The 26,258-nt window shown below is 34.4% G+C and overlaps 5 protein-coding genes, 1 non-coding gene and 1 pseudogene across 10 annotated transcripts; 5 read left to right on the forward strand and 2 right to left on the reverse strand.

Moving 5' to 3' along the window:
- Positions 4,309-5,866, forward strand: LOC104731775 (transcription factor MYB39-like). Its single transcript, XM_010451254.1, has 3 exons — positions 4,309-4,646; positions 4,763-5,509; positions 5,622-5,866. Exons 1-3 carry the CDS (start codon positions 4,381-4,383, stop codon positions 5,656-5,658), a joined length of 1,050 nt encoding a protein of 349 aa, XP_010449556.1. The 5' UTR covers positions 4,309-4,380; the 3' UTR covers positions 5,659-5,866.
- On the forward strand, positions 6,066-7,301 carry LOC104731776 (annotated as a pseudogene).
- LOC104731777 (alpha,alpha-trehalose-phosphate synthase [UDP-forming] 5-like) lies at positions 7,395-11,952 on the reverse strand. 4 transcript variants are annotated; one of them, XM_019234159.1, is made up of 5 exons: positions 11,755-11,952; positions 9,741-11,127; positions 8,487-9,119; positions 7,901-8,174; positions 7,395-7,805 (listed from the first exon to the last, which is right to left on the reverse strand). In XM_019234159.1, the coding sequence occupies exons 2-5, from the start codon at positions 11,093-11,095 to the stop codon at positions 7,491-7,493; spliced, it is 2,577 nt and encodes an 858-aa protein (XP_019089704.1). In that variant the 5' UTR covers positions 11,096-11,127; positions 11,755-11,952; the 3' UTR covers positions 7,395-7,490. The 4 variants fall into 4 exon arrangements, with proteins under 4 accessions (XP_019089704.1, XP_010449561.1, XP_019089705.1 ...); XM_010451259.2 differs by having other exon boundaries at positions 8,487-9,108; positions 9,730-11,127; XM_019234160.1 differs by having other exon boundaries at positions 8,487-9,088; positions 9,710-11,127.
- Positions 17,179-17,250, forward strand: TRNAW-CCA. Its single transcript has one exon. It is a non-coding gene; the product is annotated as a tRNA-Trp (tRNA).
- On the reverse strand, positions 17,365-19,034 carry LOC104731778. Of its 2 annotated transcripts, none has more exons than XM_019234215.1 (7): positions 18,854-19,034; positions 18,668-18,757; positions 18,423-18,576; positions 18,185-18,276; positions 17,980-18,099; positions 17,830-17,900; positions 17,365-17,725 (listed from the first exon to the last, which is right to left on the reverse strand). In XM_019234215.1, the coding sequence occupies exons 1-7, from the start codon at positions 18,968-18,970 to the stop codon at positions 17,497-17,499; spliced, it is 873 nt and encodes a 290-aa protein (XP_019089760.1). In that variant the 5' UTR covers positions 18,971-19,034; the 3' UTR covers positions 17,365-17,496. The 2 variants fall into 2 exon arrangements, with proteins under 2 accessions (XP_019089760.1, XP_010449563.1); XM_010451261.2 differs by having other exon boundaries at positions 18,185-18,305; positions 18,422-18,576; positions 18,854-19,032.
- LOC104733535 (heat stress transcription factor A-1a-like) lies at positions 19,147-20,886 on the forward strand. The gene is made up of 2 exons (XM_019234213.1): positions 19,147-19,506; positions 19,668-20,886. The coding sequence occupies exons 1-2, from the start codon at positions 19,225-19,227 to the stop codon at positions 20,724-20,726; spliced, it is 1,341 nt and encodes a 446-aa protein (XP_019089758.1). The 5' UTR covers positions 19,147-19,224; the 3' UTR covers positions 20,727-20,886.
- Positions 20,920-23,793, forward strand: LOC104731779 (carboxyl-terminal-processing peptidase 2, chloroplastic-like). The gene is made up of 13 exons (XM_010451262.2): positions 20,920-21,068; positions 21,159-21,447; positions 21,544-21,693; positions 21,784-21,866; positions 21,956-22,164; positions 22,274-22,342; positions 22,418-22,536; positions 22,634-22,709; positions 22,792-22,833; positions 22,927-23,035; positions 23,128-23,225; positions 23,318-23,411; positions 23,540-23,793. Exons 1-13 carry the CDS (start codon positions 20,991-20,993, stop codon positions 23,663-23,665), a joined length of 1,542 nt encoding a protein of 513 aa, XP_010449564.1. The 5' UTR covers positions 20,920-20,990; the 3' UTR covers positions 23,666-23,793.

Raw genomic sequence — 26,258 nt, forward strand, 5'->3', positions numbered from 1 at the left:
AAATATGAAAACGGACTACAACNTTAAGCATATGATAGTAACATACATTTTCCTTTTTTATAATAGTTTAAAATAAGTTTTTTTCTTAAAGATGAAGACTAATAAGAAACTAAATTTACAATGGAGAGACTCATATGCATCGTCCAATAAAAAGAAGTTTCAGCCTGCTTTAGAACATGAATGCTCAAAAGAAAAAAAAAAAATAGAGATTCAAAAATATAAGAAAGGAACAAAACCTAACATGTTCAACATATTATATCATGATAGTTCATTTCTTTATGATATAGTAATATTAATACAACCAACAAACACGACAACTTGAAGTAAAAATAAAACATGTTTCAAGGCCCGACCCATAGGCCAATCAAGTGAAACCAAGTATGGGGAATCAATTTTTTTGGAGTATATTTTAGGCCAAAAGTTTTAGGTCTTTTATTTAGGAAAAAAAATTATAAGTTTAGTTATTATTAGATTTTTTTTATAAATTCGAAAAAATATAGAAGTCCAAGTTTTATATAAGAAAACAGTATATTATTCATGTAGATTTATCCAATTTAAGAATGAACTTTTAATAGGTTTATGTAAGACCCTATTCCATCTTTTGAATTGTTGGTGAATGAGCATTAGATTAATGTTAATTAAACCTCTTGTTACTGAGATTTAAAGTAAAACTTAATTTAGGAAAACAAATTTGAAACTCTAATAAAAAAATTTTCCCTATTCGAAAAGTTTTAAAACAATAATGAGTTGTTAGGAAATATGATATTTATTTTCTTATAAATGTTTAAATGAGCATGAAAACATTGAAAAGATTTAAAAAAATATGAAAACGGACTACAACATGAAATCAATGAAAATAATTTTTATATTACTATTTTTATAATTTTATTTACAATAATAAAAAGGGTTTTTAAAAGCCATTGGCGTATGACATCCAAAATTGCCGGACCGGCCCATGGACCTATTAATATCATTCTTANAAATTTACAATGGAGAGACTCATATGCATCGTCCAATAAAAAGAAGTTTCAGCCTGCTTTAGAACATGAATGCTCAAAAGAAAAAAAAAAAATAGAGATTCAAAAATATAAGAAAGGAACAAAACCTAACATGTTCAACATATTATATCATGATAGTTCATTTCTTTATGATATAGTAATATTAATACAACCAACAAACACGACAACTTGAAGTAAAAATAAAACATGTTTCAAGGCCCGACCCATAGGCCAATCAAGTGAAACCAAGTATGGGGAATCAATTTTTTTGGAGTATATTTTAGGCCAAAAGTTTTAGGTCTTTTATTTAGGAAAAAAAATTATAAGTTTAGTTATTATTAGATTTTTTTTATAAATTCGAAAAAATATAGAAGTCCAAGTTTTATATAAGAAAACAGTATATTATTCATGTAGATTTATCCAATTTAAGAATGAACTTTTAATAGGTTTATGTAAGACCCTATTCCATCTTTTGAATTGTTGGTGAATGAGCATTAGATTAATGTTAATTAAACCTCTTGTTACTGAGATTTAAAGTAAAACTTAATTTAGGAAAACAAATTTGAAACTCTAATAAAAAAATTTTCCCTATTCGAAAAGTTTTAAAACAATAATGAGTTGTTAGGAAATATGATATTTATTTTCTTATAAATGTTTAAATGAGCATGAAAACATTGAAAAGATTTAAAAAAATATGAAAACGGACTACAACATGAAATCAATGAAAATAATTTTTATATTACTATTTTTATAATTTTATTTACAATAATAAAAAGGGTTTTTAAAAGCCATTGGCGTATGACATCCAAAATTGCCGGACCGGCCCATGGACCTATTAATATCATTCTTATTATTATTTTCAGTCATTATATTTTTGGAAAGACATTAGAGTAATTAGGGATTGAATTCTAATTTTATGGAAAACAGAATGAATTATACTTTTTTGGGAAAAATTGGTAAGATCTAATGAAGAATAAATGAGTAAGCAATTATCAAATTACTTACGGAAAACATCACACCATTAGATTATATAAGATTAAAGGCCAGAAACTAAGAAGGAATGGAAACCCAAAATTTAAACTTTGAGCCAAAAATTTATGAATTGATAAGAGAATTGAGAACACATAAACATCCCACAATCTAATATAATCTAGAATCCTTTCTTGTCTATGAATCATTTATAAGACTGAAACCCAGAAATAAAATTTATACATAATTTCGAATTTGTTCTTACCTTTGAATCATACATAAGATTGAAACTCATATTTATCATTTTAAAATAAACTATCAGTTTTTTCCTAGGATGAAACCACAAACTAATAAATGGTGGTTTTAGATCATAAAGAGTCTACAACTGGTTCTTATTGAAGAAGGGAAAAATGAAATGTTGAGAGTTTTTTGTTTTGTTTTATGGGCCAGTAGTTACTTAGGTCCAAAGTACAAATAAATTTAGTTAATTAGGTCCAAACAACAAAATTAGACAGGTTAGGTCCAAACAACAAAATTAGAAACAACAAAATTAGACAGGTGTTAGATAAATAACATGCCATCACCTTAGCAAAAGTTGAAAAAAACCTTCTCATATTATATAAGATACGCCTGTGGCGTAAGCCGCGTAACAATAACATTACGTAGAATTTTAAGCCTTGTCTTATCTCTCTACTCGTTGACAATGTCAAATAAATATAGCAATTTAATTTTATACTATATGGTGCTACTACTTACATGGAACCCTTAATCTATACGACTGTTCGTATAGTCAACGAGATAAATAGAGAGTTGGTAAGTGTTTGGTTTTAATTTGACAATGTGAAACAAGGCAGCACATTGACCCTTTAATCCATGACAGTAATTTAACGGTTAAAGTAGTAATTAAGTATATAATCAAGATCTTCTGTGAGAGTGAGACCTCGTTATTAAAAATTATGTGAGCGTTTTCTCCAACGGTAGGAAACTTCGTTTCATGTTTTTCTCTAAATTGTCGTGACTCGTGATCCTTCTCATAAACTTTGACGACAACAAAGATCCTATTATATATATGTAAGATTTTTTAAAAGATCCAATAGTATCATATGATACCAACTTTGTAGTTACACCTTCTAGTATAATACACTTAATTTGTAGTTTATGTGTTCCTCACGCTATCGAGTAAATGTTTGGAATCCTCGAGAAAAGTTCTTTAAAATAAATAAATTAATCAATCGAATTTTTTATATCGAGTTACATTATTAATGCAAATCACTTCGTAAACCTCGCATTAAACAGATGTATTCCAAATCTATATTACCAATTAAGATATGTAACCTATGCAATAAAGATAGTTTCATTCCGTTTTTACATTTTCACGTAAAAACTAATAAAACAACTTAAAAAAATGTTAATAACATAGGTAATTGTTTTGTGACTTAGAAATTCAGAACGGTAGGCACAGAGGGTTTGGTTACGACAAGGAGAAGGAATAATAATCTTTGTTTGAATTCAAACAGAGCGGAAGAAGAAGCGAAAGAGTAGGCTTTGATCAACCATGAGAAATATATTGAAGCAGGTAGAGATAATTCTTTGAATGCGGTGGAAGCAATCACATAATGATAAATACAAGATTCCAATTTTGATGAACTTTGCAATGAGAACATAATTTTGCTTTTCAATTAAATATTTCTTCATTGTATATACCATTGAAGAAAAGTAGTTAATTTATCATCATGCATATAAGCAAAAGAAAATATTTGTAGGCAGTAGGCTTTAATATATGGAAACAGTATTCAAACTTGTTACGTTTTCAAATTTGAAATGCGGGGGTTTAACCTATTTACAACAAGATTAGTTTGAGTTTCAGATTAACGAAATTATACTATAGTTTGTTATGTAATTTGTATACAAGTAACAGTTCGTAACATATTCTGCATTTTGTTTATCTATTCTAGCTAGCTAGGGCAAATATTTAATACATCTAACCCACAGATAACAGCATCCATTAACGATTATACTTGTTTTTCTTTTTAATATAAACATTTTTACTTTGAAATCATCACCCCCCACGAATTACACTTCAAAGTTCGAACGCAATGACACATATCATATTATCGTTACCTAATCTTGTTTTTGTTATAATTATTTTAGTTAATTAATTAACTTATTCATTGAATGACTCATATATTGCAGACTTATGACACATTATTAAAAAATATATATTTACATAAAATTCTGACGAATGCATACACAACTTTACTTTAGTTATGTCATGGCTCCTTTGCGCATATCTATATATACATACAAACTTAATTGTAGGGAGCGACGAAACAAAGAAAGATCATCATATCTTCAAAAACCTCTTGATATAAGTTAGGATTCTTGATCAGAAGATAAACATCTATCAACAAAAATGGGAAGATCACCGTGTTGCGATCAAGACAAAGGCGTGACGAAAGGGCCGTGGATGCAAGAAGAAGATGATAAGCTCACCGCTTATATAAACGAGAACGGTTATGGGAACTGGCGGTCGCTTCCTAAGCATGCTGGACTAAACCGCTGCGGCAAGAGCTGTCGACTCCGGTGGATGAATTATCTCCGGCCTGATATCCGGCGAGGCAAGTTCTCCGATGAAGAAGAGAGTACTATCGTTAGACTCCATGCCCTTCTTGGCAACAAGTAAGACATTTTTTTTCTATCAAAATTTTTTATGCTATTTTTTTAAGATTTTCTAACCATACAAATTAAAGGTTGGTTCATTTTATTAACGTTTGAAATTGAATTTTTCTATACAGATGGTCTAAAATAGCGGGTCATCTTCCAGGAAGAACCGATAATGAAATAAAAAACTATTGGAACACCCATATGAGGAAGAAGTTGTTGCAAATGGGGATTGATCCAATGACACACGAGCCAAGAACCAACGAGCTTAGCCCTATCCTCGATGTTTCTAAAATGCTCGCGGCCGCAATCAACAATGGCCAATTTGGTAACAATAATAACCTCTTCAACAATAGTACTACTGCTTTGGAGGATCTTCTCAAACTCCAGTTGATCCACAAAATGCTTCAAATCATAACCCCCAAAGCTGTACCAAACATCAATAGCTTCAACACCCCCAAACCGGAACCGGTAGTCAGTAGCTTCAATACCAATTCAGTGAATCCTAAACCGGATACTACGGCTGGACAACAGGTTTTCATAAACCAAAGTGGAATCACTCCTGAGGTTTGGGATGGTTTTGAAGATAACCAGCTTCCTCGTCTGATTACGGTTTCTGAAGAGAGTTTGAAGGCAGCAAAACCGGGTAATAGTACTACCACCGAGGCAAATGATCATACCGGAACCGGTATGATGATGGGTTACTATGGTGATCAATCACGTGAAATCCCATCTTCTGGTTCGGTATCGGTTTCTCCTGTAGAATCTGGTTTGAACCATCCTGGTACGGTTCAGCACTCACCCGGTTTAGATGTCCTAGAAGACTGGGAGAAGTTCCTTGATGATGAATCAAGTGATTCTTGCTGGAAAGGTTTCTTAGAGTAAGCTTTTTTTTTTCCACATTAATTTATAGTATATGATATTTATATGTGATAACAATAACTTTCTCAAATTAAAATGTTTATTAACAGAGTTTAACTATTAAATCTGCAGCTTAACGTCACCCACATCGTCACCCCTCCCATGGTAAAAGCTGGATTTTGTGCGGGTCGTATACTCATAGTTTTAAAGAAAATACATACATACAAGATATTTGATTAATATTATTAATTTTGTTTGTTCTTAATTATTGATTTTAAAGTTCTGTTTTTGTCAAGGAGTGATTGTTTTTATTCTTATTTGGTTTGGTTGTTGTGTAAAGAAACACATTTTGTAAGAGTAACCATCACCTTTAGTTATCTATCTCCCCATATAATAACATTCAATCTAATTATACATGCAATCAAACAACTCTATATATTAAGTGAGGAAACATTGACCAATACAAAAACCTAACTTGATTCACAAGTTTTATAAAAGCTATACCTATTTACCAATAAGGAAATGTATATATCTAGAAAAAAGACTAACAAAGAAAAAAGAAAGCAAGCGCCAACAATGGAGGAAGAAGAGAAAAACCCTAGTTCGATCTACATAGTGACCGATCTACTGGAAGATATATTCCTTCGACTTCCTTTAAAATCGATTCTCATATCGAAAAGCGTCTCAAGGCAATGGAAATCAATTCTTGAATCGAATACGTTCGTGGAGAGACGAATGAGTCTTCAAAAGAACCACAAAATCCTGGCTGCTTACAACTGCTACTGCAGCGGGGGGAGCCTAGGCTACTCCAGAAGTCGCGGTTCAAAGGTGGCGAACAGATAGTATATCTGCATTACAACACCACACGACCCTCGTTGACTTGCTACGGTTTGGTCTGCATCCTCGAACCATATTGGATCGACGTTTTGAACCCTTGGACAAGACAACTCCGGCGATACGGCTTTGGATTTGGAACCATAATCGGAGAATCTTCGGCTTTCTCTCCAAAAAATTGGGCAATGGGATTTGGTAAGGACAGAGTTACGGGCAACTACAAAGTAGTGAAGATGTGTTTATTATATTTCGGTAAAACTAGTGTACGCGATCCTGAGGTGGAGTATAGTGTTCTTGATGTTGAAACTGGTGAATGGCGGATGTTGAGTCCACCTCCTTGTACGGTCTCTGCCGTAAAAGGATCCGTGTGTGTGAATGGATCGATTTACTGGTTACACAACACTATCGGGACGGTTTGGAAAATACTAGCCTTGGATCTTGACAAAGAAGAGTTCCATAACGTCTCAGTTCCGACTATGAGTGTCATGCAAGAAACCAATATAGTGAACCTTGATGACCGCCTGGCCATAGCCAATACCTATACTAAGGCTGAATGGAAACTAGAGATTTGGAGCATGGATACAGAAGTCACAAGATGGACCAAGACTTACTCCATACATTTACAGAACAAAGTTGTTTCCCAGGCAAGACAGAACAGGTGGTTCACACCGGTGTCGGTTTCTAAGCAAGGGAATCTTGTCTTCTATGATAATCATAACAGACTTTTCAAATATTATCCAAGGAAAATGCCATATTATGTGTCTCTCCTCAGACACTTGTGTTATATCTCCATTCTTTGAAAATTTGGCACCACTTCCTTTGAAATCAATCATTCCGTATCCTCATCCGCGCAGGAGATCCAGATGCCCCCTCCTGTCTTCGAGATCAAATGAATGCGGGATCCTATAATTTGTCTTGACCACCACTCTACTATAGTACTGGTTGTCTCTCTAATAGTCCTAATTATATCTAGTGACAAAACTAATTATTATCCAAGAAATATTTTGCTACTCCTTTCTCTTCCTCTCTCAGATAATGATATTAAGTGGATTCTTATCCATGCCTGTCCTGTAACACAAAAAGATTTGCTTAACTTAATCCATTATATTTGAAAACCATTCACAAATCACAACAACAAACCATTAAAACTTTTTTGTTCACAAATCCTTAAAACAGATCTTTCGTCGGAACAGCAGCTATTGAACCGATTTGATCAGAGATAGGTGCGTTAGAGGTGGCTAGACCTTCAAGCATTCTGATTATCTCTGCCGTATCGTCTAAATAGTATTTTGCTTTGCTTGGCTTTTGTCCAACGGTGCAAGCAAAGATCTCAGCCACAGGAGACAAAGCCGGGCCATCTTTTGCACTCATTATCACCTCAAACATATCTTCATCGGATCGATCATCACCAACGCAGAGAATGAAATCCAAAAGTTTCCCTCTTTCTTGCATCGTTGTTATAAGCCTTTCGGCCACAAGACCCTGATATCAGAACGACAAAATAATAGACTTGAGAGATTTGAAATGAGAAAATCAGAAAAACAGACAATAATAGACCAACTCTTTGAACATCTGACCTGTGGTTTAACTTCAACGAGTTGTTGTCCAGTCTTGACAGAGACTGGATCATTGGTAAGCACGCTTTCGAGGTGTTCCATAAGCTCTTTGGCTTGACAAGATCCAAAATCAGGATCTGCAAATTGGTAATTCCAAACGAGTGCAGTCTCTTTAGTCTCTATTGTTGATCCATCTGTAGTCTCTGTGTACAGTCTCATCACTGGCTCTGCTATTTGTTTCCATTCAAAACCCGATACCAAACTCGACGTTTCCCAGTCTGTCCCATCATTTGGCCTGTCCCCATTAGAACAAAAATATCAAAACTTTATATCCAAAACATCCATCTTTTCAATAATGAGATTGTAAAAGATCTAAAAGCAGCAGTCCCATGTGCAATAATCAAAATAACTTTATTATCCAAAAGATTAAAATTTTCAAGTGCTCTGAGCGATTCAAGAAGATAAGAAAGCAACTCCAATATATAAGCTAGATCTTTTGAGGTATCTTAATGAAATTCAAGAACCCTCATGTGAAAAAGTGTAACTTTATATTCAAAACATAAACTTTACTATAGTGATTTAAGGAACATGTGAAACCAAGTGTTACCTTATAAAGTATCCGTGCTCTGCACCCAAACCAAGATCATCACATGAAGAAAACCATTCAGTTAGCGTCGTTCTGTCTTTCCCGCTGACGAGGTACACGATATTCTTGGGATCACTAGACAGATTATTCAAGATTTCGATTGTTTCTCGGGTTGGTGTTGTCCTAATGGACCCTGGCTGTACCATTGTGCCATCATAATCCAACAAAATGGCTCGGTTTTTGGTTCTCTTATAAGCTGAGACAATGTGCTCAATCGAGAGCTTTTTAAAACTTGGATCAAGCGCCACAACTCGAAAGCCTAACCCGAAACCTATCCCCCAACACCTCTTCCTCACATGATCACCGCAAGCCCTTTCAAGATCCTGTATAAAGCTGCGCGCCCAATACGCAACATCATGTGTGCTCACATATTTGTAATGCTTCTCGTGACGCATCTGCTTCTCTGCTTCTGAAACTATCAATGCATAGTCCATGGCTTCAGTCACAGCATCTATGTTCCATGGATTCACTCTAATGGTGCCGCTTAAAGAAGGAGAACATCCGATAAACTCAGAGACAACGAGCATACTCTTCTTTGAAGCAGAAGGTTCAAGGCCTATAATCTCATTGAGTCTCGGATTGCCTTGTCTGCAGATAATANCTGCACCCAAACCAAGATCATCACATGAAGAAAACCATTCAGTTAGCGTCGTTCTGTCTTTCCCGCTGACGAGGTACACGATATTCTTGGGATCACTAGACAGATTATTCAAGATTTCGATTGTTTCTCGGGTTGGTGTTGTCCTAATGGACCCTGGCTGTACCATTGTGCCATCATAATCCAACAAAATGGCTCGGTTTTTGGTTCTCTTATAAGCTGAGACAATGTGCTCAATCGAGAGCTTTTTAAAACTTGGATCAAGCGCCACAACTCGAAAGCCTAACCCGAAACCTATCCCCCAACACCTCTTCCTCACATGATCACCGCAAGCCCTTTCAAGATCCTGTATAAAGCTGCGCGCCCAATACGCAACATCATGTGTGCTCACATATTTGTAATGCTTCTCGTGACGCATCTGCTTCTCTGCTTCTGAAACTATCAATGCATAGTCCATGGCTTCAGTCACAGCATCTATGTTCCATGGATTCACTCTAATGGTGCCGCTTAAAGAAGGAGAACATCCGATAAACTCAGAGACAACGAGCATACTCTTCTTTGAAGCAGAAGGTTCAAGGCCTATAATCTCATTGAGTCTCGGATTGCCTTGTCTGCAGATAATATACTCATAAGGTATAAGATTCATACCATCTCTTACCGCTGTAACAAGACAACACTCTGCAATCACATAGTAAGCAATCCTCTCAAAGAACTGAAGGGGTGTATCAATCAGAACCACAGGTTGGTAACCAGGCCTTCCAAACATTTCATTAATCCTTTTAACCGTGGCTTCAGTTTCAGACTGAACCTCCTGAACGTCTTTCCCACGACCTCTTGCGGGGTTTGCAATCTGGACAAGCACCACTTGACCTCGCTTCTCGGGATGCTGAGTGAGAAGTTGTTCCATTGCCAAGAGTTTGAGGCTGATTCCTTTGAAGATGTCCATATCATCGACACCGAGAAGAACTTTTTGATTCAAGAACTGATCTCTTAGCTCAGCAACTTTGGTTTGAGTCTCTGGGAGGTTTAAAATTGACTGAAGCTGGCTGATATGGATCCCAACAGGGAGAATCTTGATGCTTACCGTTCGACCATAGTACTCTAGACCTATGGTTCCACGTTTGGACTGATAAGATAAACCAAGCATCCTGCTGCAGCAAGAAAGGAAGTGTCTAGCATAGTCAAAGGTATGAAACCCAATCAAATCTGCGTTGAGGAGTGCGCGTAAGAGCTCGTTTCGTACTGGAAGAGTACGGTATATCTCAGAAGAAGGGAACGGGCTATGAAGGAAAAAACCAAGCTTTACTCTATTAAACCTCTTCCTCAAGAAAGTAGGCAAAACCATTAAGTGATAGTCATGAACCCAAACAAAATCATCATCAGGACTAATCACTTCCATCACTTTATCAGCAAAGATCTTGTTAACCGAAAGGTAAGCTTGCCATAAAGAACGATCAAATCTACCTCCAAGATCAGGCGTCAAAGGAAGCATGTAGTGAAACAAAGGCCATAGATGTTGCTTACAGAATCCATGATAGTACTTGGTGAACAGCTCAGGTGGGATATAAGCAGGAACACATTTGAAATTCTCAAGCAACCTTTGAGAAACATCGTCTTGCTCAACTGTATCGATTTGTTCTTTAAGACAACCAATGTAGACAACTTCCATGTCTTCACGCATACCGTCTTTAAGCTGCAAGAGAAGCGAGTCATTGTCCCAACTAAAACTCAATTTACCAGCAGAGTTTCGATGTGATTTGATAGGAAGCTGGTTCCCAACTACGATGATTCGATCTTGCGTGACTGAAGAAGGAGCATCAGAGCAGACACTGTTGCTGTTGTTATCATCATCTAGCTCAGATAAGACACCAGTGACAGTTGCTACTCTTGGAAACCTCTTCTTCTCCCGGGAAAACGAATGGAAGTTTCCAGAAGCAAGATCCAAGAGGTTGGAATAAGATCTTGATACCATTATCTCTACACCAAGTAAATGAAGTGCAATGTCTGAAACACAAAGAACACATCAAAGATCAGAACTTTTGATCAATTATTTAATTCATCTGATTCACACAAGACCAAATCTTTTAAATCAAAGTTCATTAATTTTAAACATTACAAGAAACCAAAAAAATCTCAAGTAGAAAGTTTCATTTTTTTTAGCCAAAAACTGAAAACAGAACCAGCAGATCTCATACTCTAGACCCAAAATCTAAAGAAGATATTTTTTGACATAGGAGATGCATAATGAAGAATATTAAAAAGTGGTGGAGACTCTAAATCTGGAATCAGAAGAACAAATTTATCAAAACCTTGAACAGCTTATATTATCAAAAAGACAAAAACCCATGCCGGAACAAGAACAAAAAAAGGGGAAAAATACCAAAGAAAATAATCAAAATGCGACATAAATGTTACTACAACTAGTCAGAAATCATGTCTTATAGTCAGAATTTTTTTTGAAAAAAGCTTAAGGCAGAGCTTACAGTTATATAAGCAAAGATCAGAACACAGAGCTCGAGGAGAAACAAAAAAAACAAAACTTTGAGTTACTAAAAGTTAGTCAGATTCTATAGTGACACAGAAGAAGAACCCCATTAGATGCAAAGAGGATGATCGGGGAAAAAAGCTCACTTTTTTGGAGTAATGGAAGTGAGTGTGAGTGCGAAGACTGCGAGAGAGAGAGAGAGAGCCTTAAAAGATTCTTATTTTCTCCGATCTTTCTCTTTGCTCTCTTCTGTTACTTCCTCACTGTTCTTTACAAAAAAAGTCTATTTTTTTCTTTCTTATTTAAAAAAATAAAAAGAAACCTTTTTGTTTTTGTTTTTGAGCTTTGGACTTTGGGATTTTGCTTTTGCTAGTATGGCTTTATTTGTTCTCAAGATTTAACATTAAATGAAAGATTCTTTTCTTCTTCTTTCTCTTCATAAGGCAATATAGCCTTGTGGTTTTTTATGACCAATCATGTAATGGACGTTTATGATTGTTCAAATGACAATGAGTAGACATGATTATATATCAAAAGAAAAATGTCGATTTTTGTATAAGAATATGAATATTATTTTAAAGTTTTTAAATTGTAATTGACGAGATTAATTAGATTTGTTTAATTGAAATTAATTTAACATATGAAGTAGAATTAAGTAGTTTATACTTAATACATGATCATTAAAATAGAAGTTAAAAGTATAGGATGATCCGTATAAACGCATATAAAACATATGGATTGGCACATGTAACCTTTTTTTACACGTTAACTCTTTTTTTCTTTCTAAAATCATCTTTTTATGCGGAAATTTTGTGTCCGTTAATGGTTTGTAACGCATACACGAGCATAATACTTGTGACAAATGTTTTAGGAAGAAGGAAGATATTTACAAGCAAAGCAAGTGATCATAAACAAACAAAGGAGAAAAAGTGTATTTAAGCATATGTAATTAATTACTTTCATTTGTTTTCTACATATATGTCTAATTTTAAGGTTGGGATTTAGAAAATGATAGATTTTTTAGTTGGGTGTGTATAATAAGCTAAGCATCACAATAATGCAAGAAGATATACTAATGTTGATTAGTGGTCGTTTTCTTTGAGTAATAATTTTGATGTTTAACTTTAATAATTCGTGAGTGAAAAGACAACAAACCTCTTGATGTCTTTGTAGATTGGGGAACACAGGTCGAATCTCTTTGATATGTCTTTCTCCCCTGTTCTAAATGGGTTAAGGCAATTGAGCTAATGGTGTTACCCTGTTTGGAATAGTCATTATAGTGAGTAAAATCTAAGCTAATATAGTAGGATTGTTTAGTTTAAATTTGCTTCTGAATTATAGATCCATAAAACTAAATTTATCTCTATGCTAAAGAATATTTTTTTTGTTTTTATCTAAATCAATACGAAATTTCTAAATTTTGTATTAGTTTCATAATTGTGTCACAACTCAAATTCAGATTCGATAAAATGCATATTATTAGTAACAGAAATATCAGTCATATATATATATATATATAATTATATATAGAGTAAAAGAAATTGGACAGTCCAAATTAACTAGAAATGCTATGAGAAATTCGAATGATGAGTTAATTAATTAGCTTAGATCGCTACAATCACTGTAATGATCATAACTCTAATTTCAAAACCTTATGTGAAGAGGCTCGCAAGTCGAGATTAATCAACCTTAGTTTTGTTGACTATGGTTAAATTAAATCTAACTACTTCGTAATTCATTTGAGGTATATACATTTCAAAATTGGTCTAATTTCTGCCTTCAGTTACGAGATTCACCATTTTTTTAGAAAAACATCTTTACAAATAATGAAGATTTCGTGAATCTCGCCATTTTTTGTATTATTATTATGTATAGTATATTTTCATATAATATATAGAAAAATTGAGGACTATGTTTACATATTTTTCTAACAATTTTAGAACATGAGTAAATGTAATCTAATTTTTGTAGAACAAAGAGCAAAATATAGAATATGTATTCTAAATTTCGTAGGAAACTAGTATTTTAATTACTGTAAAATATAAGTAACTTCTAAATTTTTATAGAACATCTAAAGTGTATAGAATATATTATTCTTTTGTGCGGATTATGACCAAACACTCTTTTTTGTGTCTCAATTGTAAAGTCCGTTCTTAAAATTTTTAAGTTTCTATAGAAAAAAATATGTGTTAGTTTAAAGCATATATTAGATGAAATAATAAACTTTTGTTGACAAAAATGTGTACCTCGTCTTGTAAAAAACAAGGATGCTGATTATCAGAGGTAAAAAGACTAGTATCATGTAATTGCATCTATTTGATAGTTTTGGGTTCGTAGCACAAGAGTAGAGTGTGGCCATCAACAAAACTACATACTGGATTATAATTACACTAGCTAAAAGAATAATGGTCAAGCTGGTTAGTTATATATGAATATAGTAAAATGCATATTACTAATAACAGAAATGATACGAGAAATTTGAATACATGAACATTATTGGAAATTTTTTTTGTTGAATAATAAACTAGCTTAGATTGCTACAATTACTGCAATGGTCATAACTCTAATTTCAAAACCTAAAGGGCTAAACTTATGTCTCGTAAGTCAAGATTAATCACTCTCAGTTTCGTTGACTATGGTTAAATCAAATCTTAACTACTGCGGTTACTTCATCATTCATTATAGGTATATTATTTCAACTACTATAGTATGTATTTAACTATTTAAAAACTTTTCACGTCGAGTGGATTTAAAGAATTAATAAAGGGAAAATCACTAGTTTGACCCAAATTGAGCAGTTAATTGCTAGATTAACTCCTAAAATTTGAGGGTCAGTTGGGTTAGTTTTATACCGAAAATACCCTTTTTTGCTTTGTTAGGAAAAAAAAAAAGTCAATATTACCCTTGGTTAAAAATTCCTGCAATTTCGTTTTTCTTTTTTTTTTTTATAAAAGTCTGCCATACAAGTAATGGCAGATTAATTTGTAAGTGGCAGATTTATTGTCGATGGCAGTTTTTCTTTGGCAGACTTATTTTAGATGGCAGATTAATTTGCAGAGTTTGACGGCAGATTTTGTTTCTATGGCAGATTTATTTGAAGTGTGTAACGACAGTTTTTTTGTGAACAACAGATTTTCTTAACGCGACAGACTTATTTATAAAGTCATGACAGATTTTCATTGTTTTAGTCAATTTTCTTGGAATTTTGTGGCAGATTTTTTATGATTGTTGTAACAGTTTTATTTTTCACTTAAAAAATCTGTCACATTGCGACAGATTTATAAACGTAAAATTAATTGCTAGTTTGACATATAGTGGTGACAGATTTTTTGTAAGTTATGACTGATTTTTGGATTGATGGAAAAATCTGTTGTTTGATAACAGATTTTCGAAAGTCTTTTTAAAATTGCTATATTGACCCACATGCACAATATACGTTATGGCAGATTTTCTTATGTTATGACAGTTGTTTTTTCCTACTAAAAAATCTGCTGCTTGATAACAGATTTATTATATATGAATACAATGATAACAAATTTGTTTTATGTTGATATAGTGACAGCAGATTTTTTAGTCATACTTTATTTTTAAAAATTATATTAAAACAATAAACATCATATTTTTTAATCATTTTGTTTTTTTCATAATCATATTTTTTAAATCAAAATATTAAATGCTATATTGTATTTTCGTTTTAAAAAAAAAATAACAAATTTTTTAGGTTTTTAGTCTATTTTTTAATCATTTTATATTTTTCATTAATCATATTTTTAAATCAAAATATTAAATGCTAATATTAAATGCTATTGTATTTTCGTTTAAAAAAAAAAAACATATTTTCTGGAGTTTTAGTCTATTTTTTAATCATTTTATATTATTCATTAATCATATTTTTAAATCAAAATATTAAATGCTATATTGTATTTTCGTTTTTAAAAAAAAGCTAAAAAAAAATCTGGGTTTTTAGTCATTTTACCTAAAAATTGTGTCATTCTAGTTATTGGATAAATTGGAGTGTTAATCTAGCAATTAATTGCCAAATTTGTGTCAAACTGGTATATTTTCACATTAATAAATTTGACTTACGTTGTCAATTCGAATAGAGTTTGTTCACCCAAGAAAGTAAGTTAGAATATTTTTAAGTTTTAAACCCATTATATCGTGTTATTCAGGCGCGTATGGTTTAAACCTTTCATAGATTTGAGCATATGTTTCGAAGAATACAAATATATATCTGTAATCGCTACATAGTTAATTCTTTTAGGGAAGGATTTATTGGTTGTCAAGATTCTAAAGGAATGATTTGTTTATAGTTTCGTATAGAATATGATTTTATATTTTATAATACTGTCCTTTCAGATTATCAACCCGACAAAGAATATATGATTAGATTATCAAATTGGTGCAAATTGCCAATATTTTAATAAATATGCTATTGATTTATATAGTTCATTCAAAAAGGAGAGATTCCTCGCATGTATTAACGACTCTCTAGGTTAATTTCTAAAAACTGGTACTAAAGTGATTGTTTTCATGTGTTTAATGCTTTTCTGGTCGATCTATACAGAGGTTTATAAGTATATATATATATATATATATATACATAAATGAGATATACTATACCGTATAGTCTATACGTATAATATACTCAAAGTCTCAAATGATGAGCATATCATTCGATAAATTTCCACCGTCTATATGTGTGGGTGGGCGTGTGCGACATAGACATATGTATTATTATTATAAACATATATAAGCAGGATTGATTTATATATGTTTGTAACATGATTAGGTCCACAAAAGAGTCAAGACCATCATTAATGTCAATATAAATGGTAACACGTCCCCACCACATATATACACACCTACAATACGTGCACATACATGACATTTGTGTATACAGTATGTATGTGTGAGTTCTTTTGTCAATACATTAATAATTCTTCTATAATGCATTCTATAAACTATTTCCAATAATGGTGGTGATATATGATATCATGTCAACATTATTAGTAATTTCCTTTACAAAAAAATGATTAAAGAAAGAAAACACACACAAGCCAACTTTACTATAACATCATCAGCCAAACTCTTCTTTAACAAACGTAATCATTTTCTCAAGAAGATTAAAATCACTAATCATACGATTTACTTTTCTTTCTCTTCTTGTCAACATACTCATATGATTTTCTAAAAATGTTTTTTTTTGCAGACTTCTTTTGTTTTGTTGCCTCGAGAGTCATTTACATTTTTTCTCTTTTGAGTGTGATTTTAATAATCATGAGAAAAAGTCCAACCAACTTTAAAATAGGGAGAAAGCTACTTGGACGTTTGTATTAGCACCACGTGTCAAGCTTTGAACAATTTAAAAGCTTTGCTTACAGTTTTTTTTTTTAATTTGATGCAACCAACACCTACCCTTCTCAGATATTTCTCGCAAATCATAATCAGATATCAAATTATAGTGGAGATTACTGGAGAACCTTTCTTTATCACAGATTAATCACAATGAGTACAAATTAAGTCGTATTTATGACGTTATTATAATAAAATTAGAGAATAAGACATCCGGATCCGTGGCGCAATGGTAGCGCGTCTGACTCCAGATCAGAAGGTTGCGTGTTCGATTGACGTCGGGTTCAATCCCCCGAACATATAATCCGGAATTTTTTTTGTTCCTTCCTAATTTTCCTAACCGGCACGATATGCAAGTGGGGAACAGCGAAACGACAGAAAACATCTGAGCTCTAATATAATGAAACGACACGCAATCCGGCACTTTTTTCTTTCCCTTCTTAACAAACTGGTTCAGGCAAAATATACTATTGAGGTACTAAGAACAACAAGCATTACAAACAGCAGCAAATTTACGGAGTTGAGAAATTTCATCAATCAGCAGGTTCTTCAGGCTTCACAAAGAACTCTATATAAGCAATCCGACTTGGTGGTTGATACCCTGCAGATTCCACTTGTGGAGCTAAAGCTTTAGCAACCGAAACCAAGTGTTGAACTTTCAGCATTCCTCCTCTACCTATTGTCAGTTTGCTTCCTCTGTTTTCTCTCACTACGCTTCCTGGTATATTTGCTGTTGTTGCCTTCAAAAACTTGTATTTATACCTATAATCAACCAAGATCATTAGCGATTGTACATATCTGGCTACAACTCTTGATTAGTAAAAGCTTCTTTTTGATCAACTAGAATGAATTGAGTTCATTGTTACCTGTAGGAGACTACGGTATCACAATGAAAGGCAAGGAGAAGATCTGTGTTGGCATAATACATGAAGTCTATCTGCAAAAGTGGATATGTCAAATGTAATAGCTTGATTCTTAGACGATATTTTACCAAGAAACAAGTGAGAAACACAAACCTGTAGGTCTCCATGTCCTTCTCCTCTGAAGGTAACACAAGGAGGTTCCTTTTGAAGGCTGATCTGTACACTTGATCCAGGCCACTCAAGATCATCTATTGCTTCTTTCAGCGCCGCTGACTGATACATCAACAAAACCATTAGAGAAAAAGGTCAGACTAAAACTCTTCAATGAACAGCAATACTAAACTATGTTACTACTAACCTTTACGGTAAAAGTAAGTGGTACACTTCCTGCCTGCTCAAAGTTATAGTCCCATGTGACGGTTTCTGGGATTCTCGTTCTTATCTCAGAGTAGATGCAAGCGTTTAGTGTATCCACAGATCTAACATATACACACACACACATCAGCTAACTCAATCAGTAATATTCACAAAAGTGGCAGTGAAATTAGCATCAGATATTTCTGAAATAACAAAAGCAGAGGATCATAGTACATACTTGAGAAGAAGCTCCATATCAGGACCCGGATACTTAATCTCAATAGTATTCGAATGTCCAGGTGATGAAAATGTGTTCAAGCAATCCACAAAAAGACCTAAGCTAATTCCAAATCTCGGTCTCCCTTGAGCTCCATACTCGTATTTCGTGAATAGCTTTCTCAGATTAAACCTCAAAACATTTCAGATTCCACAAACAAACATGGTGAAATCGATTTTTTTTTTAGAGGAACTGAGAAATCGATACCTCGCGTTGAAGATAAACCTTGGCTTGAAGACAACCTGATTCCTCCACGATTAATACTATTCCGTGCTCAGATAACTCCACTAAAGCATCCTGGATTCGCAGAGAGATCAGTGAAGGGACGATCGATGAAAGTAAAAAAAACCCTAGACGGAATTTTCCAAAGGAGGGAGATTAATAAAAAAAGACCTGGTGGCGTTTCCATCGGACGCAAGTGAGTGCATCGACCATTCCTTGAACATTATCGAGCTGGCAAATAAGATCCGGCGCGTCTGGATCAATCGCCGGCGACGAGGACAAGCTCATCTCTCTCTGACTCCCTCTCTCTCTCTCTCTCTCTCTCCCTCAGCTTCGCTTTCCCGCCAAAAAAGTAATGATATAATGGGCTATATTATAAAGCAGGCCCATTATTTATACAAATCCACCTCACAGTCTCCCGACACGTGTCTTCTCATTATCACAGAAGGGAACATAAAAGGGTATTATTGTAAATTACGAGTCACTTTCTCCCTTTCTTGTCGCTCTCTTTTCTCTTCTCTCTCTCTCTAATCCGTACGAGTATGGACGGTGTTGTTGCCGGCGGAGGAGCGAATAGCGGCGAGTCTGCGCCGCCGCGGAATCCTCATCCAGCGACGTTGCTTAGTGCTAACGCTTTACCACCTCCTTTCCTTAGTAAGACGTATGACATGGTGGAAGATCCGGCGACGGACGCGATTGTTTCATGGAGTCCGACGAACAATAGCTTCATCATTTGGGATCAATCGGAGTTTTCTCGTTATCTTCTACCTAAACACTTCAAACACAATAATCTCTCCAGCTTTATTCGCCAGTTGAACACCTATGTAAGTAATTTTCGCGCCCTAATTTCCCCCACGATCAACTTCTTCTTTCCATTGATTTTTGAACTCTCGGAATAATTTTGTTACCGCTTGATGCGTTAGATTAAGATTCAGTGATTCATTTGACTAAATTAAGTCTGATTCTGGTGAATTTTGATGAACAGGGTTTTAGAAAAGTGGATTCAGAACGGTATGAATTTGCGAATAAAGATTTCTTAAGAGGTCAAAAGCATCTATTGAAGAAGATAAGCAGGAAAAGATCTGCTCAGGGTGGTCATGGTGGTGGTACTAGTGATACTCAAACTCAGCAGTTGTCTCAGGGTCAAGGTTCACTGGCTGCGTTATCTTCATGTGTAGAGGTTGGGAGGTTTGGGTTAGAGGAAGAGGTTGAACAGCTTAAAAGAGACAAAAACGTTTTGATGCAGGAACTTGTTAAGCTAAGGCAGCAGCAACAAACGACAGATAATAAACTTCAGGTTATGGTTAAACGTCTTCAGGTTATGGAGCTGAGGCAACAACAGATCATGTCTTTCCTTGCTAAAGCTGTTCAGAACCCCACTTTCCTCTCTCAGTTTATACAAAAGCAGGCTGATAGTAACAATATGCATGTGACCGAGGCTAATAAGAAGCGGAGACTCAGAGAAGATACTACTGAGAATCAGAGCCATAGCCATAGCTCGGCTGCATCAGATGGACATGGACAGATTGTTAAGTACCAGCCTCTAAGAAGCGATTCAATGATGTGGAACATGATGAAAACAGATGATGAGTACCCGTTTCTTGATGGGTTCTCATCGCCAAACCGGGTATCAGGAGTCACTCTTCAAGAGGTACTGCCCACAACTTCACAAGCATATGCACCCGCAGCATCAGGGCAGCATTTGTCGTATTTACCCTCTACATCAACTCCCGTACCTGATACCGTAATGCCACAATTGACAAGAGAGAGCATCAACGACTTCCCTACAGAAAACTACATGGATACAGAGAATATTGTCTCAGAGCCATTCATCTCTCCAAGCCCGTTCGTTGACGGAATAGAAGACCCCGACATTGATGAACTGATGGATAACTGTGAATTACTTGAAGAATGTCTGGCAGAAATCCCAGTTCTTGGAGATGAAACAGCTACACTTAAGAACAGCAACGACACAAATGGTAGACATATGGATAAGTTTATAGAAGAGTTAGGTCTTGTCACATCAAAGACAGAGCAATTGTAAAGGATTATGTTTAGTATCAAATGTAAAGTCTTTCTCTACTAACATTATAGTTAGGAGTTGAGACAAAAAGTTTTTTCAAGTCTCTTTTGTATAAAAAATAAGTTGCAAATTTGTTCAGAAACCTTTCCTTGGATAATAGAAGAGTTATGTATTTATTTTATTTTATTAATTGTTATACAGTAAAGAAGAAAGTGACAACTTGTCGAATCATATTTTCGATAAGAAAAAACAGAGTTGGGAATTTCCCGGGGGAAGCTCATTTCAATGGAGGTCCTTGCGAGCTCTTCATTATCCCCAATTTTTACCAAGCCTAACAAAACAAACCCTAATTTCTCAATCCAGGTACTTTTTCTTGCATAAAGTTTGAATCTTTCATTAGTTTCTCTCCTGAAATTCCCAATTTGTGTAACAGATTTTTTTGAAGCGTTGCAGGTGAAACTGTGGGTAACTCAACCTCCAAAGATTGTGAAAGCTAGCAACTTTAGATATGGTCGAACTCGTAGTAACAAACAAAGGAGCAATGCTACAAACCCGGGATTCGTGCTCGTCTGTAATAGATTTCTGTGTGTTATCGAAAGAAACGATCGTAGGAAACTATCTGGGAAGGTTATGATGAAATCTTCAGTCAATTTCAGACAGAATCTCTCTGCTGCATTAGTTCGGCTAGTTTCTGTGCTGCTCGTCTCTTCCATTTCTGTTGTTACCACTGATTCACCATCATGTAAGTTTCTGTTTCTACATGATTGAGAAACCATGTCAAAACAAACTGAGGAATGCAATTTGATTTCATCTGTCTGGCTTTTTTTCTTTCTCTAAGGGGGTCTTAGTGAAGAGAATCTTCTCTTCCTTGAGGCTTGGAGAACAATTGATCGTGCATATATAGATAAAACCTTCAATGGACAAAGCTGGTTTCGTTACAGAGAGACTGCTTTACGAAATGAGCCTATGAACAATCGAGAAGAGACATGTATGTGTTAATCTTTTGACAAATGCTTCATTAACCTTTTACAATATTAGTACAATTTGCTTCTGATTTTGGTGTTTGTTTGTGTTTTAGACATGGCTATCAAGAAAATGGTTGCAACACTAGATGATCCTTTTACTCGATTCTTGGAGCCTGGAAAGTTTAAGAGTTTGCGGGTAAGAACATTTGAAAAATAGGCTTGTCCTGAATCTAGCAAATAGATTGTATGTAAGATTTAGTAATGAAATGGTTTGGTTGAAGGCAGTCAGGGACTCAAGGTGCGGTTACGGGTGTTGGACTGTCGATAGGTTACCCTGCTGCATCAGATGGCTCACCGGCTGGACTTGTTGTTATATCAGCTGCTCCAGGAGGTCCTGCAAGCAGGGCGGGAATCTCACCCGGCGATGTTATTCAAGAAATTGATAAGACAACCACACAACCTATGACCATATACGATGCTGCACAGATGTTGCAGTGAGTTTACATCTCCATCTTTCCTTTACTTTGAAAAACCTGACTGTGACGAGATAATGATTCTGAAGTTAGAAATGAGGAAACTTTTCGTGCTTTGGTTGAAATGCAGGGGACCTGAAGGAAGCACAGTGGAGCTAGCGATCCGCAGTGGACCTGAAACGAGACTTTTAACTTTGACGTACTTTTCTCATTTTCCTACATTTATCTTCTTTTTCCACGTTCATTGAGTAACTAAGATTGTTGTTTATTACAGGCGAGAGCGGGTTTCTGTGAATCCAGTTAAGTCAAGATTATGTGAACTTCCTGGTTCTGGGAGTAATTCCCCTAAGATAGGGTATATCAAGCTAACAACATTCAATCAAAATGCTTCTAGTATGTATTCTTTGGCATTACTGTTTCCTTCTTACAATTTTGTCTACTCTCTCTGGTTTATTACGTATCTCTTAAAGTCAGAACACTTTTTTTGTAGGTGCGGTAAGGGAAGCAATTGAAACCTTGAGAGGCAACAATGTAAATGCATTCGTCTTGGACCTTCGAGACAATAGGTGATGACTATTGAAAAACTCCTTGTTGTTTCTGCAATAGCCTTTCTTAAACAGTTGGTATTCTTTTTCTTTCTTGTTGCAGTGGAGGTTCTTTCCCAGAAGGAATTGAGATTGCTAAATTTTGGTATAACCTTATAAACTGTTACATCCAACAAATCAGAAATTTTCAAGATCCACAGCTAATATAATAGAAACTTGCAACTGTTGCTGTCCACAGGTTAGATAAAGGAGTGATTGTGTATATTTGTGATAGTCGAGGTGTTAGAGATATATATGATACTGATGGAAGCAATGCTATTGCAACCTCTGAGCCTCTTGCCGTTCTCGTACGAGCTTCCATCCTTCCTTTCCTTAAATCTAGTCCTTATTGTAAATGCCATGGAATATTTAGTTCTCACACATTCTTTCTCTTATCCAGGTTAACAAGGGCACCGCAAGTGCCAGTGAGATATTAGCGGGCGCATTGAAAGATAACAAACGTGCTCTTGTTTATGGAGAACCAACTTATGGAAAAGGGTAAACAAAAGGCGTGATTTTTATTCTTCTTCTTCTTCTTCTCAGTTACTGACTCTTTGTAATATTCTTGAGACTTTGAACACATTTTGCAGGAAGATACAGTCAGTTTTTGAGCTTTCTGATGGTTCAGGCTTGGCAGTAACAGTTGCTCGATATGAAACACCAGCTCACACAGATATAGACAAGGTCTGAAACTACTTTCTTCCACATATTATGATGTAGTATTAGTGACTCCCTCTGTGTCTACACTACACTACATGCAAACATGTTCTTACAGTCTGTTCTTTTTCTACTCGTTGCTGGTTTTTGAATAGGTCGGTGTTACGCCTGATCATCCATTGCCAAAGTCGTTTCCAAAAGATGAAGAGGCGTTCTGTGGATGCCTCAAGGATCCTACAGCTGCTTGTTATCTCAATCAAGGCCTGCTATTTTCTAGATGATTAATTTTGATTGGTTCAAACTTTGTTCTGAATATCATATGAGTGAAATTCATTGACTCAACTGTTGCATTCTTTTGAAGATTCACATAGCTTCATGTTTAACTAATCGAAATCAGGAATTTCACATTTAAGCACAAACAGAGGATTTTCCCTTCATCATTCAATCTGATCTGCAACAAGTCAATAGAGAAAGCAACAGCACTCTCTCACAGAACCAACAGTCAGACACGTTCAAAACCAAACTGATACCGAAACCAAACCAAAATGCTCTATGCGCGAGGCTAGAATGCCATAAAATGAAAGAAATTAATCCCATCCGAGTCCGAGTTTACCCCTTGCACTTCGTGCCATTTTTTAATCTATATGCCATTGAAAATGCATTTCCCAAAAATATCCTTAATGAATAGTACAACTAGTACAACTAAATGATAATAGAACAACTGGTACAAAAGATATTATAACACGACAATTAATACAAATGGTACAATTTCGATATAATAGAACCAACGGTACAACTGAGATATAATAGGACAACTAGGTACAAGCGAGTGATAAATAGGACAACTGGTACAACCAAGAAATAATAGGACAACAGGTACAACCAAGATATAAATAGGACAACTGGTACAACCAAGACATAATAGGACAACTGGTACAAAATAGTACAAATGTTGCCGACGCAACTTTTACAATTCTAAACCCTAGCGCCGCGAGACTCACTAATTCGTTTCTTCTTGCTTCATTCACTGTTGTTATCGCCGATTCTTTGCTGTCAGCCTTCCACTACTCCTCCGTCGTCAACCTTCCACTACACCGCTTCCTCCAGCGTCAACCTTCACTACTCCTCTTCACTGCTTCCTCATCTTCTATTAACAGATCCATCGCAAAATCCAACAAGTCTTCTTTCACCGGATCTGAAGCCAAAACAGATCCATCAGCGACTAGGATTTTATCACCTTTCTTCACTCATTCGTTCGATTTCACATTCATCTCTCTTGATTTCGTCATCTTCTTCTTTGTTTTAGATCTGATTTTGTTTCAGTTGGTGAAAAAACGTGTTTTAAGTCATTAGGTTAAATGAATAGAATAAGGAGTTTTTGGTCTTTTCTGTATTTTCTGATTTAAAATAAATTAAAAAATAAATTAAAAATAAAACGCTGGCATTCTAGCTCTTTCTTTTACAAATTATGGTTTTCAAGACATTGATTCCTATATTAAGGGATTTAATTCTCTTGTGCCCTTTGACCAAAAAAACATTTCTCAAATCTCCTCCTTATCAGATTTATCTTATTTTCTGTTTTCCTTTTAATCAGAAAATTACAAAACTACCTTGTAACCCTTAAGACTTATCAATATTTACTGATCCAACCACTACTTTTTCGGATCCTCCACCCAAATCTAATTACCAATGGATCTACAATCTACTTTAGTCTAATTATATTTTATACAGATCTAAAACTCTAAAACTTCATCTTTCTCTTTTTTTTTTCTTCTATTTGTTCTTATTTTCTCTTTGTTCTACACTTCTACTTCTCCAAAATCTTCTTCGTTTTTTCCGTAATCAATTTTCGTCATACTCTTTGACAATCAAACATCATCGAAATTAAAAACTATCAAAAAAAAATTTGATTGTAAATTTAGAGTTTGTGAAAAGAGATTTGGTACTGCAAAAATTCAGGAAGACACCAAGGATTTCACATGAATGAAACTTGATGTTTAAATTAAAAATTGAATTCCCTCCCATACATAGTAGTATCTTTGTGTATGATGTAGTGTGAGACGAATTATTTACAAAAAAATGGATCTCATAAGTACAACTGGATTTTGTACGTACAACTGAGACTATTTCGGTACAACTAGAACTCTTATGTACAACTGAGACACAATGTGGCCTATGAAACTAAAATTGATGAAATTTTAAATAAATGAATTTAGTTATTGAAGAATTTAAATTTATATTAAAATGAAACATGTGTCACATGTAAATAAAATAAATAATATACTACTTTGCCTAACACATGAAACCGCAAAAGAAAACCATGCTTAAAAAAAGTTAGATATTGATAAAAACATATAACTTTTTTCATTTATGATTAAAGAAAAACATGCGCAAAATTACCGAACAATTTTTTCCAATTGTACTTATGATATTCGGTAATTAAAGTACAATTACTATACTTACATATCAATATATTTGTTAAAATATGTTATTTGTTTGTTTCTCATAATAATGTAGTGATTAATTACAAAGTAATCATAAATGTATAAGGTAGTTGAAGTAAAAATATGAGAATAAGATAGATACTAATATAAATTTGAATAATTTAGATTTTAATCCCCGAAATATGATTTTTTTATAGTTACTAATATAAAAATGAATACTATACAACAAATATTATTTTGTATTTTTGGTTTGCTAATAAACTTAGTTGTAACAGTTGCACATAGTTGTACCATGATGGAACAATTGTGTTTCAAATAATTACATAATCATTCTGAAGTCACATATAAAAGTGTTCCACTATTGTTTTGCTCACACCCTTAATTTATCATTACTAATTAAAATTGATTTTGGTATGAATATGTTGTTTTG

The sequence above is a fragment of the Camelina sativa genome, chromosome 12, assembly GCF_000633955.1.
Source record: "Camelina sativa cultivar DH55 chromosome 12, Cs, whole genome shotgun sequence".
NCBI lineage: Eukaryota > Viridiplantae > Streptophyta > Magnoliopsida > Brassicales > Brassicaceae > Camelina > Camelina sativa.